Source organism: Psammomys obesus, unplaced genomic scaffold, assembly GCF_907164565.1.
Source record: "Psammomys obesus unplaced genomic scaffold, mPsaObe1.curated_primary_1811, whole genome shotgun sequence".
NCBI lineage: Eukaryota > Metazoa > Chordata > Mammalia > Rodentia > Muridae > Psammomys > Psammomys obesus.
The window spans coordinates 38178804-38196652 of NW_026596040.1; the positions used below are offsets into that span (position 1 = coordinate 38178804).

Consider the following 17849-nt stretch of genomic DNA (forward strand, 5'->3'; position numbering starts at 1 on the left):
CATATACATATACATATACATATACATATACATATACATATACATATGTAGTGTGCATATGCTTGCGGGTGTATGTACGTATTAGTGCTCATGTGCATGTGTGGAAGCAGAGCCCAACCTTGAGTGTAAGTCTTTGCCCAATGTATATTTTGAGACAAGTCTGTTGGCCTGGAGCTCACTGAATAGCCTAGTCTGGCTGGCTGGCAAGTCCCAGGTATCCAGCTGTCACTGGCTTGCCCTCCCTGGGAATACAGATGTGAGCTGCTGGGCATAGTCCTTTCTTTTTTATGTTGGTTCTTGGTATTGGCCTTAGGTCCTAATGTTTGCATAACCAGTAGTTGATAGATTGATTATCTTTCCAGCCTGCACCTGATCACCTAGCTCCTAGTGTCCTATTATTAGGCTTGTGGGACTTACTCAAAACCTGAAAGAACCACACATTTAACCCTCCATTCAACCATAGATTAAGGGACTAGTCTGAAAATCTCCAATGTTATTTATCAGAGTGAATAGACCAGGGCTCTGTCTCCTTGGTGTGTTACTACCCCATAGTACCCATTACTGAGTAAATATGCTATTCTTTCAGCTAAAGAAAGGGTCCTAAGCAACTTACGGAAGCATGAGGCTCCACAGCCTCCTCTTGTTCTGAACCCCATGCGGCCTCCTGTGCCACCCATTTCCCCAGCTGTGCTGTTGAGTCAGAAGGACGCCACCCAGCTGATGTGTGCAGACCTGAATCTGCTGCAGCAGCAGGCCAGGTAAGACCAGGAGACCTTGGGGACAGTGCTTCCTGCTTGTTGCCTCATCCGCTGTGCTGACTTGGTTTGGGCTGGCTTCCTCCTCAGCGCTCACCACTGCAGGCAGTTTACTCAACCGAGTCATGACAAGTCTTCTCTGGAAGTTTATGTCTGTGTGTGTTTCTAGTGTGGGAATGAGCATGAGCACAAGCACCCACAAAGGTCAGAGGCAGTGACCTCTGGAGCTGGAGCTTCCTGAAATGGGGGCTGGGAACCGAACTTGGGTCCTGTGAAACTGCACTGCCTGCTCTTACTGAGCCACCTCTCCAGTCCCTGCGACAAGTCCTTTACTTTTATGTTATGTGGCACTCTCATACACTGTCATCTTCACATATTTCCTGTGGGTTGTTTCTGAGGTCAGTAGTTCTGCCTAAGACATTTTATGTTTCCTTTCAGAAAACTGTCTGATACCAGAAAGACACTGTTAGAAGGGGCAACATGGGGTTTACATTTTTGTGTCACTACCTTGCCCTCTGCCTTCTGTGTTTTTAGAAAGTTGGCAGAGGTGCCTGGTCAAAGGGTAGGAAGGTCGTTTGTTTGGAGTTCACAGGGCACATTCTGAAGAGCCAGCTCTCTAAGGTTTTGTTCTCAGTTGCAGTCTTGGAGAGTGCACATGGGAAAGTCTGTTTATTAACAACAAACAGCGTTACAGATCCTCTGTGAGTCAATCCTTTTATTGACAGTTTTCCTTTGGCTGCATTTGAGTCAGGCATTTGATGCTTCTATGTTGTATGCATACATGAGCATTTGCTTGCTAATATATTATTGACGTGCTATGTACCCCGCTCTCTTTCATGTATGTGTGCATGTGTGTGTGCACATGTGTTAATGGGGTACTGAACTGGAAGTTACAGAAGGTTGTGAGCTGCCATGTGGGTGCTGGGTATTGATGCTGAGTATTGAGCCTAGGTACTCTGGCAGACCAGCCAGCACTCTTGAGAGCTGAGCCATCTCTCCAGCCCCTTGATCACTTTTTATAACCTTTCTTGACTTTGTTTTCCCACGTGGGGTTACTTTTCAGAACTGCGGCTCTCCGGGAGTCACAGCAGGTTGCCTTGGATGGTGAGCTGTTGGAGACAATGCCCAAACAGTACATTAACCGTGAAGAGCAGACCACCCTGCATCTGGAGTGCAGAGGCAGTGGTGGAAAGAAGTGCCAAGGAGCAGCAGTTGTAACGGTTCAGGTGAGGTTGTTTAATATCTTCATAATTTAGAGAATTTTAATTGAGTCCCTTATATTGGCATACCAGTGAGAAAGATCCAAAGAACATTTGACCTGTGTCCCAAAACATGTTCAGAGTTTTTATGGAGAGTGAAAACACACAGAGAGCAAACTAAGTTGTCTTCAGTTTACCACAGATAAAACAGACTTATTTTTGTGCAAATGTAGCTTCAAAATACATTCTGTGACAGATGTGACCTACAAGAAAGTACTTAGTGAGGAGTTCCAAAATGAGGACAACCATTTGGAAGGTTCTCAGAAGGCTTAAGTTGCTCCTCCTAAGATTTTGATGATGGTACTTTGGGAACAGTTAGGAATAATGGAATGGGTTTCTGAGTTGCTGTCCAGGGCTAGACCAGTTAGTTTCAGGTGTTCTGGGGAGGAGTGATCAGGGTTCATGTGGGAAGATTGTCTCTAGTGATCACAGGGCTGAAGTTCATGGTGTGGGTAGCAGGCAGCTAAGGACAAGTATGGGAAGCAGAGTGTTGGGCAGATAGGTAAGTAAGATATATAGCAGTCTGTTTAGAAACATTCAATTGCCTATCACCATTACACTGGAAATATAGACAGAAGTTGGATCTGAGATGTTGTTAGTTCAGAATAGGAACTGAGCCTAAGCTAGCCTGTATAGCACTTACCTCATCTCAGACTCTGTATGAACATTTTATATAACTCTTTGATTCTCATATCAATGTAGTGAGCTGTGCATCTTCATCTTGTGCATCTTCATCTATGTGCACTTATTATCTTAATTTTCCACATAGTGGGTGTGCCTCACCCCTCTGCAGATGACTTCAATAGCATTACCTGAGCTGGAGATGGGACAGTTGGACATAGGCATGCCTGCTACTTGGCCATATTTGTGTAGAAATACTTTTGTTAGCTTTAAAAAATTGAGTCATTTATTCGCTCATCCTTGATTGTCTTTTAGAAATCCCCACCCCTTCCTTTTCAAGTCCACTTCCTAAGCAGTCTGTTTTTAGCCATTTAGCTTTATTCACTCTCTGAGATATATGTGGTCATACTGTCCCTCATAACCCTGTTCTCTGTCCACGCATTCCTTTCTTAGCCTGCACACTCATTGTTGCAGCTTGCATTTTGAGAGGCCTTTTCTGGTCAGGCTGGCAAACCTTTCCTCTCATAGCAGCTTGTTCTTAATGTGTTGTAGTAGCTTGTTCTTTTTTCCCCTGCCAGACAGAATTCTGTGGAATAGTGTTCCTTATGCACGCATATATCCTGTGTCTATATCATCTAGGGCACCTTCTTTTGCAGGCTGAAACCTGGAATAAATCAGCGAAAGCCACTGGCATACCACTTGTCAGGTTATGGTAATGAGGCTGTGTGTGTCATTAATTCTATGGCTGTTAGAAGATTTTGAGACACATGAGATCAGCGACATTGTCTTATTCATGTTGTCATGCTTCACAGTCAGCATGTGTTTGCAGGAAGCTGCAGTTTATATCATCCACAGTGCATTCTCCAAGCTGTCTTTAGGAACTTGTGGAGAGTACTTAGCTATGAACTATGTGGACACTGAAACTTTTTTCTAGTAAGTTGTAGCCATTCTTTGCTTATGGTTACTTTTTGGTCCACTTAGCATCTGAATGCATTGGGTATAAATCTCGACCCTTTCACTTTCACAAGGTTTCTGTCTCATTCTTGAGGAGCAGAAGGAATGTTGCATATGATAGCATGCCTTCTAGCCTGTTAAGAGTCCTTTATATTCCTTGCATACCCTGGGATTCTCTTAGGCACTTTGCTTACAGTATCTCACTTAATTTTCACAGACTGAGGATGAGTTAGAGAAACAGGTTCACCTCTGCTAACTTTCCAGGTAGCACAGCTATGTCATTCATTTAGTAATCAGCACATATCCATCAAAAGTCAATTTTCAGTGTTTTTGTTTTTAATTATTATTTTTATGTTGCTGGGGATTGAACACAGAGCTTTATGCATGCTGAACAAGTGGGTTATACTGAGCTACTTCTCCAGTCCTCATAACCACCTACGTTCAGACCTGTGTTTTTCATATTCAACACTGCCAGTCCATTCATTTTGCTTTAGCTTCAACTCTCCATTCTGAAGATGAGCAGTGTGCTCCAATGGAGTGGATAATGACAGTACGATTTCACTTTAAATGAACACATGCATTACTTTCTATCAGAGTCTCTGTCATTATAGAATCCATGATTTTAGTTGAGCATTTTGTTCTGCATCAGTTTCTAAACATTAGTTTTATGGAAAAATAATTTTACAGTCAACTTTTTTCAAATGTAATTTTAATGGTTCATTTATAAAGATTTCATATTACCTCATTTTCTTAATAAAGGTTTTCTGGATATTTCCAGCATCAGCAAGTCTTTGAACTTGTATAGCTTCTTTGGAGTGTACAAAGGTTGAATGTGTTTATGAGAAGTGAGACGTGTTTCTTCTGTGGTCTCCAGTTCCAGCAGTCGCCTTTCATCGTTCAGTGATATTCCTAGAGGAAATGGAGTGATTTATGAATGGGTTCTTTTTGTTGTTAGTTAGTATTGTAGGGCATATTTGCTAGACCCAGGATTGATTTATTCTCAAGTGAACAATTTTTCCATCCCTAGAAATAAAAGGTGGAAAAGACCCACTGAGGGCCTCCCATTTTTGTAAAACCTTGTGAAAGGACATGCTTTGTCCATTTTTTTTGTCTCATTAAAATTACTAAAATGGAAGGGTTTCCACCATGCAGCTTTGATCTTTTTCTCCAGTTTCTTGGTATTGTGAGATGGAGTCATTCACTTCTCATATCTGCTCTTAGTAAGAAAAGGAATCTTTCCACAGTGGTGGGCAAGTATGAAGACTTTTGTGCAACATTGGTGAGTCTTATATAAGTTATTGTGAAAGGGAAAAATAGGTATGCCTAAAGATGTGTGCTGTGAAACATACAGCGTCATTGCCCTTCAAGACTTTAAATATAGTAATGTAGTAATGTAGGATCTCATTTAATTAAGTTGAGAAATTATATTTATAGCATCTACAAAGAATGTGTAATTTTTGCAGTGGTAGTTGAAGACCATTTCTGGGCAGGTAGATATAAAGAGAAGGTTTAAATGCTACTGTTCACCCATGTGAGTGAGAAAACCATGAGAGAATGAGGGATGTAGAATTCTACCTTTCAGGTCATTTTGCTCTTTCCAGCATTCTCAGCTGTGCTTCAACCTTAATAGTGGCCTGTTTATTGGGGTCCCTCCAGTTCATTGCCCCTTGCTCTGTATTCTCACTCTTCTCTCTCAGTTCCTCTAAAATTTGCCTTTAAACTTTTCCTTTCTGGTCACCTGTCCCTCTTCAACTCTAGCCATTATAACTCTGTGTGTGTGTGTGTGTGTGTGTGTGTGTGTGTGTGTGTGTGTGTGTGCGCGCGCATGTGTGTATGTGCATGCCTTGCTTTGTTTTTTAGCTTTTTAAACTTTATTTTATTTGAGGAGTTCAGGCCTCTACCACCCTTTTACCAACCCTTTAGCCCTACGTAAGAGAAAGAAGGTTAGTGGGGACAGGGGCCGCAGACCCTTTTTCTTTTCCCTGTTGTTTAGGGTTGATGGGTTCTTCAGGGGCTATACCAAGTCTCTGCTAACAACAAATGCAGACAGCAGTCTTCTCCATCTCTCTCCTCCAAGCTGCTGCACCACGAAGAATCTTTGGTCTCTCCAAATTACCACCACACCCTCTCTTTCTGGTCTCTGAGAGTTTATATCCCTCAGAGTCCTAGACCACGCCCCTCTCTGTGCTGCATGAGGCAGGCCATTAATAGACTATACCCTGCAGGAAGCAGTTATCAGCTGTGGACAGATTAAAGCCTAAACTAAAATCCTACACTTGGGATTAAAAGAAAAACCTATTTACATAACATAACCATTTTTTTTTTTTAAACAACTAAAACTTCCATTACACCCTTTTATCTTATTTAGTTCAAATTTAATAGAAAAAAGTGCAGAAGAGGTTTTGTTGCTGTGGCTGCCTACTGTAGCATGGCACTTAGTGGCGAAGTGTTCCTGTTTTGGACATCAGGCTGGATGGAAGCATGTGCAGCTTTCAGCCAGCTGAGTGCGTTTGTCACTTATTTGTCAGTGAACTACAAGGGCTAAATCAGTGTCAGATTCTCTTGCACAAAGTCTCCAGCAGAAATTCCATTCACTATGATCTTTCTCATGTGTGATAAAGAGGCTTTGAAGGAGATCAGCCTTTAAAACTTTGTAATCTTGAGCACTGCTGTGCTTAAGGGCTGATACCAAGGGGGTATTCGTAGGTCTCAGTCTTTCCTTGTTTCTTGGGTATTTTCAGTCATGCAGATATGAAAATCTACAGAGGTACTACTCACTTCACAGTTGGTGTGCTTAACATTTTCTTCTTCACCGCAGAAGTAATGATCCCTGTAGGGCACATAAAAGAATACAGCATGGGCAGTTCGGATCCCCCAACACCCATGTAAATGCAAGGCAGATGTGTAAGCCTGTCCCTGTTCTCAGTGTTTGGGAGGTAGCCACAGGGGACTCCGTGGAGCAAGCTGGATAGCAAGATTAGCCAAGTGGCCAAATTTTGGGTTCAGCTGAGAGACCTTTTTGCAATATGAAGTGGAGAGTAACCTGGGAAGACACCTGATATCAAACTCTGGTCTCCATATGCATGTGCCCTTGCATCTGTGGATGCTTGTACACAAATGACTCATGTACCATGTGAACATACATATGTGTGTACTGTATACATACACACGTGCCAGACAAAGTAATAATCATTAAAAAAAAGAGCACAGCACATTCTTGTTTGTGGTTAGGTAGGCTATGCCTCTGTGATGACCTTCTGGTCAAATAACTGTGGCCTTGAAGTTGGACCCATGGTGCCCAATTTAGAGCATTTCCTGAAGGCGTTTTGCTATCAGCAGTTGTGACACAGAGTTCTTCTAGTTAGAAGCCACTGACACCAACCAGGAAGCAACCTCCCATCTATCTTTGTGGTGCACCCTGAGCCTAGGATATCCTGTGCATATATTCACAGCCTAAAAAGAATACCAAAAACGCAGAGATAAAACCACAGTCAGTTAGAGAAAGGCTGTGTTAGCAAGTACCTCAGGTAGGGAAGACATAATTTTTTAAAGGATAGATTTTTAAAAGCTCTATCCTTATTTCTCACATCTTTACTAAGAGACTAACTTAGCAGAGACTAATCAGTTGGCCAGTTGATCTTTCTTTGATGTGTTCTTGATTGGGTTCATTCCCCTCCCACACCATAATTGATTTAGGGAAATTGCAAGTATATATTAAATGGATATCATCTTGGCAAACTAGCCTCCTTTCCCAGTGCTCCTTACCCACTACCCACCAAGAGGTTTCTTTTAAAAGATGCTGAGGACAGAGAGATGGAAACATCCTGACTATAGCTCAGGGTTCCAGGGTTCTTCAGCCTGGGAGTGGAGGGCAGCTAGCAGTCTGCAGGCTCAGTGCCATCATCTGTGTTGGACTGCTGGGAAGTCGGAGTGGGCATGGGCAGGTCTTGTCACAGGGACCGAAAATACAAAAGAAATGAACAGTGAAGAGAGGCAAGATGTTCTCAAATGAGGGGCAGAGGAGTGAGGACAGTCTGAGGGTGGGGAGAATGGAGTCCCTCCAGTGGTACCTCTCTGAGTGGGTGTAGGGTCCATTATAGGATATAAGGCAATAGGCTGCTGCATGGAGAAGGGCACCTGGGACTAGGGAGGGGTAGATGAGGGAAAGCAGAGAACAGAAGGGCAGGAGGGGAGAGAGGCTCTGAGTTAGGAAGGCCAGTCCTCAAGGAACATCTCAGACAATGTCCCAAGTTCTTGAAACTTTGGAACACTTGAGGGCAATAAGAAGAGTGTCACTTGGAGCTGGTGTACCCTTGAAGAAGGCTGGAGGGGCCTGGTTGGCCTGCTATGTTGTGCTTCACCCCACTCTGCATGGGAGCTAAAGGTTTTGTGGCCAGTCAGCTCAACAGCTCAGGTGTCTACATGGTCTATCTGCCTCCGAGGCCTTTGCTGGACTTGGTCCCTCAGCCCCACCAGAGTGAGCTAAGGATTTACCTTTGGTGTTCTTGCCTTCTCTGTCCTGGGTCTCTGGCTGCTTGTCTAGCCCAATGTGAGAGAAAGCATTTGGGGAGAGCTCTGGTACTAGGTACTAAGTTCCTGATCTTGCTTTGACAACCTGCTGGCTGTGATTGGCCTTGTCTGGTCCCTGTCCTTGCTTCTTTAGGACCTCAGCTGGAAGACAAAGCTGCAGCTGTCATTGTTACTGTCTCAAGTCAGATCCTTATTTATTATCATGGGGATGGCCCATGTTTGAGAACTCTTGTGGGCTCACTTCTTGTTGTTGTGTCCACCTTAGTTTCAGAGACCATCAAACATGGTTGTCTTGGGGGCATTTTACTTGCTGCTGCTGCTCTTGGGTCTTGGGAATGCAGATGTGATATTCTTGGGCATATGGATGATGAACTTTGCGCAGTGACCTTGCTTTGCTTGGTGTATACAGCCCAACTCTTCTGCTTTCTGCACGAAGGAGTGGCATTCTTGGCCTTCTTTGCTACCATCTTATTTGACACAGCGGTAGAGGCCTTGTAGATGCTGATGATATCTGGTTGCCTATGAAGAGTATGGTGGTTGGAAGTCATGGTTCAGGTTGTTGCTGATCACTTTGGAAGAGGCAAGGTTTCCTAGGAGGGAGCCATGTTTACAGATCCTGGCAGGGCACCACCTTGGTGTACCGGACGATGGTGAAGTTGCCTACCACAGCTCCTCTCAGCTCACTTATGGTATCCTTGTTGAGATCTATAATGCTTGTCTTGCACATGAGGACCTGAACCCAAGCCCAGCATGGTGGTATGCTTGATGGTAAACTTGCTATCTGGTCAGGGATGACCTTGAGCTTATCCTGGGATTGCAGGTGTGTGCCACTGTGCCCAGTTTATACAGCACCAAAGGTTTTCTCTATCCTAAGTATACATTGCTATTACATCCCTAGCCCTTCTGAAGCGTCTCTTAAAGAACACCAACCCCTCATGTTTTGATCTCTCTCTCTCCCTCCCTCCCTCCCTCCCTCCCTCTCTCTCTCTCTCTCTCTCACACACACACACACACACACTCACTCACTCACACACTGACTCCACACACTCCCCAACCTTAACCTTCTGTATTCTCCCCATCTAACATACAGGAAAAGCAAATATTCAGGCTACATGTGTGCATAAAGAGGAAGATACAGATGCTATTAGCTAAACATTTGTCATTTTAAACAAAATACACACAATTTTAAAACAATATAATATAATAAAATACAGAAGAGTGGAGTAGTGAGTGGGATAGTGGGAACTGCTATGAGGGAGTACAAGCTTGGGCCAGCTTGTGAGGAACTGTGTGTAATTCTCAGTTCCTGACACAAAGTGAGACACTTAGAGGGCCTGCTCATGGACGTGTGAGTCAGTCAGAACTTGTCAGAACAGTCAGAAGTGCAGGGAGAAGAGTCATGTTGGGAGACGACGGCATCAGAAACTGCTCACTTCTGAGTGGACCTAGTTCATCTGTGTACACGACATGAGGACAGCCTCAGGCGCCATCCACCTTGCTCCTTTGAGACAGTGTCTCACTGGCTGATTCTCACCAAGTAGGCAAGACCGCGAGGGGTTCAGGATCTGTTTGAGCATAGCCGCATGCTGCACTTGGGTACTAGAGTTTGCGCTCAGGTCCTCAGGCTGCATGACACATTTACCAGCTAAGGCTCATCCCCAGACCTGCAATGGATGGAATCCTGTAAAGAGGCAGCATGCCTCTGGAGCATGCTGTTAACTAACGCAACATGATGCTTGTGCTTAGTTGGATCCAGGAGAGCATGTTGATCCTGACCTGTGAGAGCCTCTGCCTCTGCCTTAGCCCTCTGCCCCAATTCCCTTCAAGAGAGAGAGGAGGGGAGACACCTCAGCAGGAGAGGTGTTGGTTCTTCTTTTAATTTTAAAATGAAGTTATTTATTCACTTTACACCCTGATCGTAGCACCCTCCCTCCTCTCTTACTGGTCTTACCCTCCATCCCTCTTGCCCTTTTGACCCCTCTTGCCCCTCCTGTTCCTCAGAAAAGGGGAGCCTCCCCTCCCCATCCACCTCAGCTTATCAAGTTGCATCAGAACTGAACACATCCTCTTCCCCTGTGGCCTGGCGGAACAGCCTCACCAGGGGAAAGTGATCAAAACCCAGGCAACCAAGTCTATGTCAGAGACAGCCCCGACTCCCTTAGCAGGGAACTCACATCAAGCCTGAGCTGCCCATCTGCTACATCTGTGTAGGGCGCGTAGGTCCAGTCCATGCATGGTCCTTGGCTGTGTGTCAGTTGGTGTGTCAGTCTCCACAGGCCCCTCTGGGCCCTGGGTAGTTGGCTCTGTTGGTCTTATTGAGGAGCTCCTGTCACCTCCAGGTCCTTCTATTCACCCCCTACTTTTCCACAAGACTCCCTATGCTTTGCCCAATGTTTGGCTGTGAGCCTCTGCATCTGTTTGGATCTGCTGCTGGGTAGAGCCTCTCTGAGGACAGCTATGCTAGGCTTCTGTCTGCAAGCATAGCAGAGTATCGTACATAGTGTCAGGGGTTGGCTTTCTCCCATGGGGTGGGCCTCAGGTTGGGCCAGGCATTGGTTGGACATTCTTTCAGTCTCTGCTCTATCTTTATCCCCAATCTACCCACAAAAACTTTGGCCAAAATTTACCCTTCCTACAAGTTTTTGATGGGAATTTGAATAGGTGAAATGTAAGAGAACTAGAACATGTTTTGTCAGATATTCTTAACGTTGATGAGTTAGTTCACAATATCAGTTTATAAGTTAGACACAAATTTTGGTGTTTTTATAAGAAAATGCATTTAAGCCAGATGTGGTGGCACATATTTGAAGTCCAAGCACTTGGGAGGTGGAGACAAGAGAATCAGAAATTGAATGTCCTTCTTGGCTAAATAGTGAGTTTTAGGCCAGCTGGTCTTATATGTGACTTATTTCTAACACACACACATGCACACACATGCACAAATGTAAAAAGAAAATTATTTTTAATTTAAATTTTATTCTATATAAAACCAAACCAAACCTGACCTCTGTAGTAGTTGCCCTACTCCAAGTAACAGGTGAATGTAGAGCCTGTGTTTAGTAGGCAGGTACTCTTCACACTGTGAGCTGCACTTTCACCCCTCATTTTGACTTTTTTTTTTTTTTTTTTAAGAGTCAGGGTTTCAATGTGTAGCACAGGGTAACCTTGGACTCATGATCCTTCTGCTTCTATCTTGTGCTAGAATAATCTTTGAATAGTTTCTGACATATTTTTTCCATTCACTTAATATTCAATCACACTTTGAGTGAGATTGTTTTATTGACTATAATAATATTCTTTTTATTATATGCCACTGTACTTACAATAAAACACCTGTTCTAGAAGTGTTAGGGGAAAACAAGACTGTTGAGGCCTGGGTGTGGTAGATCATATTTCTAATCCTAGCGCTTGGAGGTTAAGGCAGAAGTATTGCCATGTATTTGAGGCAAGCCTGGGCTTCAGAGTAAGACAATTTCAAAAAACAAAAACAAAAACAAAAATTGACTCCTTGAATTGTTACTAGTTTGAAGGCATGTACAAGAATGAAGCGGTAAGCCAGCAGGTCCATGTTCTGCAAAAAGAAGTAAAGCAGTTCCAAGCCGAAGCTGCTCAGCCCCCGGCACTAAACGTTGTGGAGGCTGCGGTGCATGCAGAAAACCTGATCACGTGAGTCCTGAAGGCCTGTCATTTCAAAGTTGGCTTTGCTGCTTCTAGTAATCATGCATGTCACCGTACCTATTCCCTGCCTCAAACACCGGGTCGTTTAGTATGGAAATCAGCAAAGTAGGGCCTTTGGGTCCAATCTGACTAGCTGTTTTTCTGAATGGTTTTATTGGAACATAGCCATCTCTGTTCTTCGTGATGGCTGTGACTTACAAGCCTCAACAACAGAATTGGCTATTTGTGATGCTTGCTTTATGGCCCTCAAACATTAAATAGTTCCTATCTGGTTCTTTCCAGAAAAAGTTTGCAGATGCTTAACCTGTAGGATGACACTGTGCACTGGAACTTAGTGATAGGGGTTTACTTCTCCAGTTAACACTGGAGTCATCCTCATCTGGAAAGTTAACATTGTCAACTCAAATTATAAAGTGAAGTTCACCACAGTTACTCATAGGGATGAGGGCTTTTAAAACTTGCACATGGTCATTGTGGTTTTCTCAGAGAGCTCCTGACATATTTATCTTCCCTAAAGCCAGTGGGACAAAGCTCAGAAGAATGAATGTTACCTTAATTAAGATTACTTTACCTTGTAGCAGGCCGTTGATCCCTTTAGCAAATTGGGGTGATGTATGTGGGGCCTGGGAAGGATTATATCACATTAACCTCAGGTTGGTACTTTTACCACTGGGATAGTACAAAAACATGAGCAATAGAAGGAAAGCTTAGGAAAAACATTTAGATTTATTTGTTTTATGTCTATTAGTGTTTTTCCTACATATATGTACTGTTGGTATAATGTTCTTTTGAAATGTATACACCTTATCCTTGTTCATTCAAATGCTGATTTTTCTCCCCTGCTCTCTGGTTTCAATCCGGACATTGCATTGTGATACTTATTCTAAGCATCAACTGCCTCAACTTTGTGTAAACATAAACATGCAAGATGCTGGAACAGATATGTCAATGTCTTAGCATGCTGAAGAATGAATTCTGTCAGGTTTGATCCAGCATCTCTGGTGTCCAGTTCTTTTGTTCTGCAAACATATAATTTCTCACAATCATTATAGAGTTCTAAAATTATAAATGTATGAGATGTGCAAGACGAAACTAAACTGTGAGCCAATTTTATCTATGCAATTAAAAGATTAGCATAATACATTTTGAGGATATTATAACCAAGGATTTATTGGCCAAGTATTGTTGGAGTTCTGGAGACATATTTTATGTCTCAGTCAGTTTTAGAATTGTTCCCATGTAAAGGGATTAGCAATATAAGTTACCATTATTATTGAACATACAATCATTATGTTGAACAAGGTTGGATAGATCAAAATATCTTTTTGGTCTCTTGTGTGCCTGTTGTATTAGGCCAAGCTGCTACCTCTTTCCCTAGAGGAGCCTCTCATTAGAGAGACAAGCTGGTTGCCTTGAGCAATAGAAAACACATGTTTTAAGTAAACTTTATATAAACTCCTTTTTAATTTGGAATATAAGCATACCGTAGGTGTCTTGTACCTGTTTTGAGGTTTAGTCCTACATTTTTATATATGTTGTAGCTATTTGTCCTATCCCCGCATGTTCTAGCACTCTGCTCTCCCAGCCTCAGCTGCCCTCTCTCTCCTCTGCCTCTGTCTTCTGTCCCTGGCTCCTCCCTCTCTTCCTGCTTCCTTTCCTTGTGCAACATTGTGGCTAGTTGCTTTATTTTGGCATGTTTACACAAAGTTGAGACTGGTGATGCTTAGAATAAGTATCACAATGAATGCAATGTCCGGATTGAAGCTGGAGAGTGGGGGAGAGAAATCAGCATTTGAATGAACAGGGGTAAGGTGTATACATTTCAAAAGAACATTATACCAACAATGTACTTGTACCACTTGTGTACCTGGTGCTCATCTCACCCTATTTTTGCATTTTAAAATGTAGAGAAATCAACATTCTTATGTTTAAAAATGGAAGGAATACAAAAGTCAAGTAGTGAATTACATACACTACATGAAAGACCTTAATCTGTGTCAGAATTTTAATTGGTCCTTATAATGGCAGCTGACTTTTATTTCTCCTGGGGGAGTATAGAATTAAATATGAATTGTTGAGTAGTTGATAAACATTTACCACATGTACTGTTTTGAAGTGTTATTTGCATAAAGCTCTGAAGACTTACAGCTATTGCCTGAGGAGTGTAGGAAATCAGAGACATTTGAGAATATGGATTCTTTGTGTGGACAAGTATTGTGTTCACAATTTCCCACAGGGCCTTAGTGAATGCCTATAAGTTGCAACCCACACCTGGTGTTCAGAAGATTGGCATTAGCCTTTTCTTTACTGTTGTGGACTATGTGAGTGATGAGACCCAGCGCCATCCTCCCACAAGGCAGTTCTTCACTTCATGCGTCGAGATCTTGGGACAGGTAAGACTATGCGTGCAGACAGTGAGTCCCCGGCTTATTTGTATCAGTGCATCTGGCTACATACAACCAGAAGCCTCTTGAGAACTGTCGGCTTCCTATGGTGTTGGTAGAATTTTGGTATAGAATGTTGCTTCTTCTACAAGAGAGATTAAATTATTTGTGTTTGAAAGGCTAGAGAGACATCAGATTTTGGCATAGGTTGTTGATATTATTAATAATAACATTGCTAAAGTTCTTTTACTATTTGAAAAATAGTTTCTAATTAATTTTTAAAGTTTGTCTTCACACTGACTCTATATAATTGATACCATTCCTATCTGAAAATGATCACAATGAGTGACTCCTAGTGCATAGCCTGTAATCCAGCTACTTAGGATCCCAAGTTCAAGGCCTGCCTAAGGCCACAGAATAAGTTCTAGGGCAACCTAAATGAGTTCTGGGCAACCTTGTCTCAAAAAGTTAAAAAAACAAACAAACAAAAAACAAAGAAGGTAGGAGTCGTAACTCCATGGTAAAGTACTTGCCCAGTAGTCATGATCCCTGGTATTGCTATTTATTTAAAAAAAAAAAAAAAAGTTCTGACTGACATTGAAAGATGAAGCAACTTCCCCAAAGATTGCAGCTGTGCATGTTGGGGCTAAGATATGAGCCTAGGGCTTCTGACAGCGTCCAGTGATGCTTTCCCCTGCCGCTGCCTCCCAGTTGCTGTTTCTGCCACCATTTCTCTGTTTTGTGTAAACACAGCAAAGGCAAAATATCCATCCAGATTTATGTGTGCATCATAAAGGAAGCCCATGTGTGAAAAAAGTCAACCCTTACTGCATATTGCATCCAAGTGTAATCCAGCAGTAGGTCACCTACAAAAGGGATACTGAGCAGATACACCCCCCCTTTTTTTTTTAAAGATTTATTTATTCATTATGTATACATTATTCTGTCTGCATGTCTGCCTGCACACCAGAAAGAGAGCACCAGATCTTATTATAGATGGTTGTGAGCCACTATGTGGTTGCTGGGAATTGAATACAGAACCTTTGGAAGAACAGTCAGTGCTCTTAACCTCTGAGCCATATCTCCAGCTCTATAACCACTTTTTGTTTGTTTGTTTTTCTCGGGCAGGTGCTCCACCACTGATCTGTGTCACCAGCTGATAATCATAAAGTTAATATGCGCTTATTATGGGCCATAAAGTATAGAAAACAAAAAATAAAAAAGTTCTCATTCTAAACACCTGGGAATACTAGTAATATGGTTATAATTTGAGTTATAAACATGCTCTGTCATTCTTACCTCTAGATGGGTGTTTACATATGCACTTCAGACAGGTGTGTGCTAACTTGTGTATACTTAAGTGTATCTTTTTATTTTCCCTTGCAAATAAAGTACAGGCCATTGGGTTCACATCAAATGTCTGTTCCATGATAAAGACATACTGTAACAGACTGTGCTCACATATTTTGGATGGTTATTTTTCTAGGTGTCTCTTTTTTTCATACAATAAGGCTGAGATAATTATTCTTACAACATTTCTTTGCTATTTTCTGAAAGTATGATTGCTATATCAAAGGGATTTGATGTAACTGTATTTATATTTTGTAGCACTAAATGTATTTGCTCACTGCTCTGCTGGAAGGTTTGCAAATAGTTATACTATCATAACTAATACTAGGAATTGTTCTTATTAAAATTTTGTCCTTTTTTATGGGGCTGAGGATTGATCCTTAAATTTTAGCTTATCTGAGAAGGAAGCAGAATGCTGCTCCTTTCAAAATTTGTATTGCTCATGTGCGTGCTTGTGTGCATGCCTGTGTGTGTATGCACGGATGGAGGCCAGAGCTTTATCACGTTCTGACAGAGACAAGTGTCACTGAATCTTGAGCTGGCTGCCTTGGGATCTTCATGTCTCCACCCTAGACCTCTGTCAGGTCCAGGCTCACGAAGCGCAGCCACTGCAGCTGCTTTCCATGTGGGTGCTTGAGATTAAACTCAGGTCTTCAGGCTGCTGCAGCACACATTCGTCTCCTGAGCTGGTTCCCTGTTCTCTGTATTTCAAGTCTTTTCAAATTATGTGTATTTTGATATGTTTATGGGCAGTGTGTGTGTGTGTGTGTGTGTGTGTGTGTGTGTGTGTTGCTGCTTATTTTTCTTTGTACTTTTTTGGGTTTTGATTTGATTGAAAGAGTTCTTTGGAGAGTTATTAGTCTAGTTTTTGGAAAGCAATATAAGGATGTTTTTCTATTTTATTTTATGACTCTTTGTCTCACTGAAGTTAAAATTTTAATATAGCCACACCCATGAACTCTGCTTATTATTATTATTGTTATTATTATTATTTGTGATCAGCCTTAGCAAAGCTTTCCTGACCCTGAGACTGCTTAGAGAGCCACTTAAGTTCTTCTAGTGCATTTTAGCCTTTAAGCCACATTTATTATTACTATTATTATTATTATTATTATTATTATTTTTATTATTTTTATTATTATTGACAAGGTCTTACTTTGTAGCGCTGGTTGGCCAGGAACTCACTATGTAGACCAGGCTGGTCTCAAACTTACAGAGCTCCCCTTGCCTCTGCCTCCCTTGTGCTAGGATTAAAGGAGCATGGTTTTAGATATCTTTTTATTTTATATTTTCATTTACAAAAAACCCATTTCACCTTATTAAGTACCCTTGAAGACTGTCTGCCTATAAAAAGAGGGAAGGGAGAACTGAGTGCCAGCTGTCTGTCCTGCCCAGGTGTTCATCAGTGACACTAAATCAGAGTGCAGAAAGGTGCTGCAGACCATCCTGAAGAACAGGCGGCTCTGCTCCCTGCTTTCGCCTTTCTTCACGCCCAATGCTGCGCCAGCCGAGTTCATCCTGCTATATGAGAAAGTGGTGAAGTTTCTGAGTGAGGACAACAGTGATATGATTTTCATGCTGCTTACCAAGGTACCAATGACTCTGCCAGTGAAAACTCAGAAATGGCTGCTGCCTCCCATGCCACAGAACCATAGAGACTTGCTTCTAGTCCTGTCTGCCCTTTACAGATTGCATGATTTTTGAATAGTCTTACTTTGAATAGTCTTATAGACTCCCCTTTGTGGGCAGGGCATTGACTGTACTGTATGGACAGTATATAGGTAAAATCTCCAAAGGATCGATTTCAAGCTTTCTTAAAAGCTTAGCATAGTCTTGATACACTTCTAAAGAGGAATTTAATAACCCTTTTAAGTTTATCTTGAATTTGTGCCTACGTTGTTTGATCTGTGAGTTATATGCCCAGCTCGCTCGTATTTTGAATAAAAGCAGTCTAAGTAAGCTTCCCTTGTGCTCGTTTTGAATAGAGCAAGGCAATGACTTAAATAGTCAAGAATGTCAGCACCTTTAGTTATGCTTCTGTGATATTTATGAAGCAGTGGGGCCCTGGCATTCTTCAGGGCTAAGTGACTGACCACCGTCTTGTAACATACACGAATGAATATATTTTATAGTATGGAACGTTGGAAGATTCCAGTAGTCTGAATTTTTATAAACATAGGTAGGTATGTAATACCACTAAAATGTGGATGCTGAATAAGTTCATAACAGGGCTGCTTGGTTCTCACACTAACAAATGAGGTGAAACTTGGAAACTCTGGTCACATCTCAGGAAGGAAACTTACTATAAAAAGACAGAA

The 17849-nt window shown here is 42.2% G+C and overlaps 1 protein-coding gene across 1 annotated transcript in view; it reads left to right on the forward strand.

The window, feature by feature from the left end:
- The window catches only part of Epg5 (ectopic P-granules 5 autophagy tethering factor), a 99563-nt gene that overhangs the window by 58541 nt on the left and 23173 nt on the right, over nt 1-17849 (forward strand). The window contains exons 26-30 of the mRNA XM_055622529.1: nt 587-758; nt 1819-1981; nt 11643-11785; nt 14034-14190; nt 16927-17121. Coding sequence (XP_055478504.1) covers nt 587-758; nt 1819-1981; nt 11643-11785; nt 14034-14190; nt 16927-17121 — 830 coding nt within the window. The remainder of the gene's footprint in view (nt 1-586; nt 759-1818; nt 1982-11642; nt 11786-14033; nt 14191-16926; nt 17122-17849) is intronic.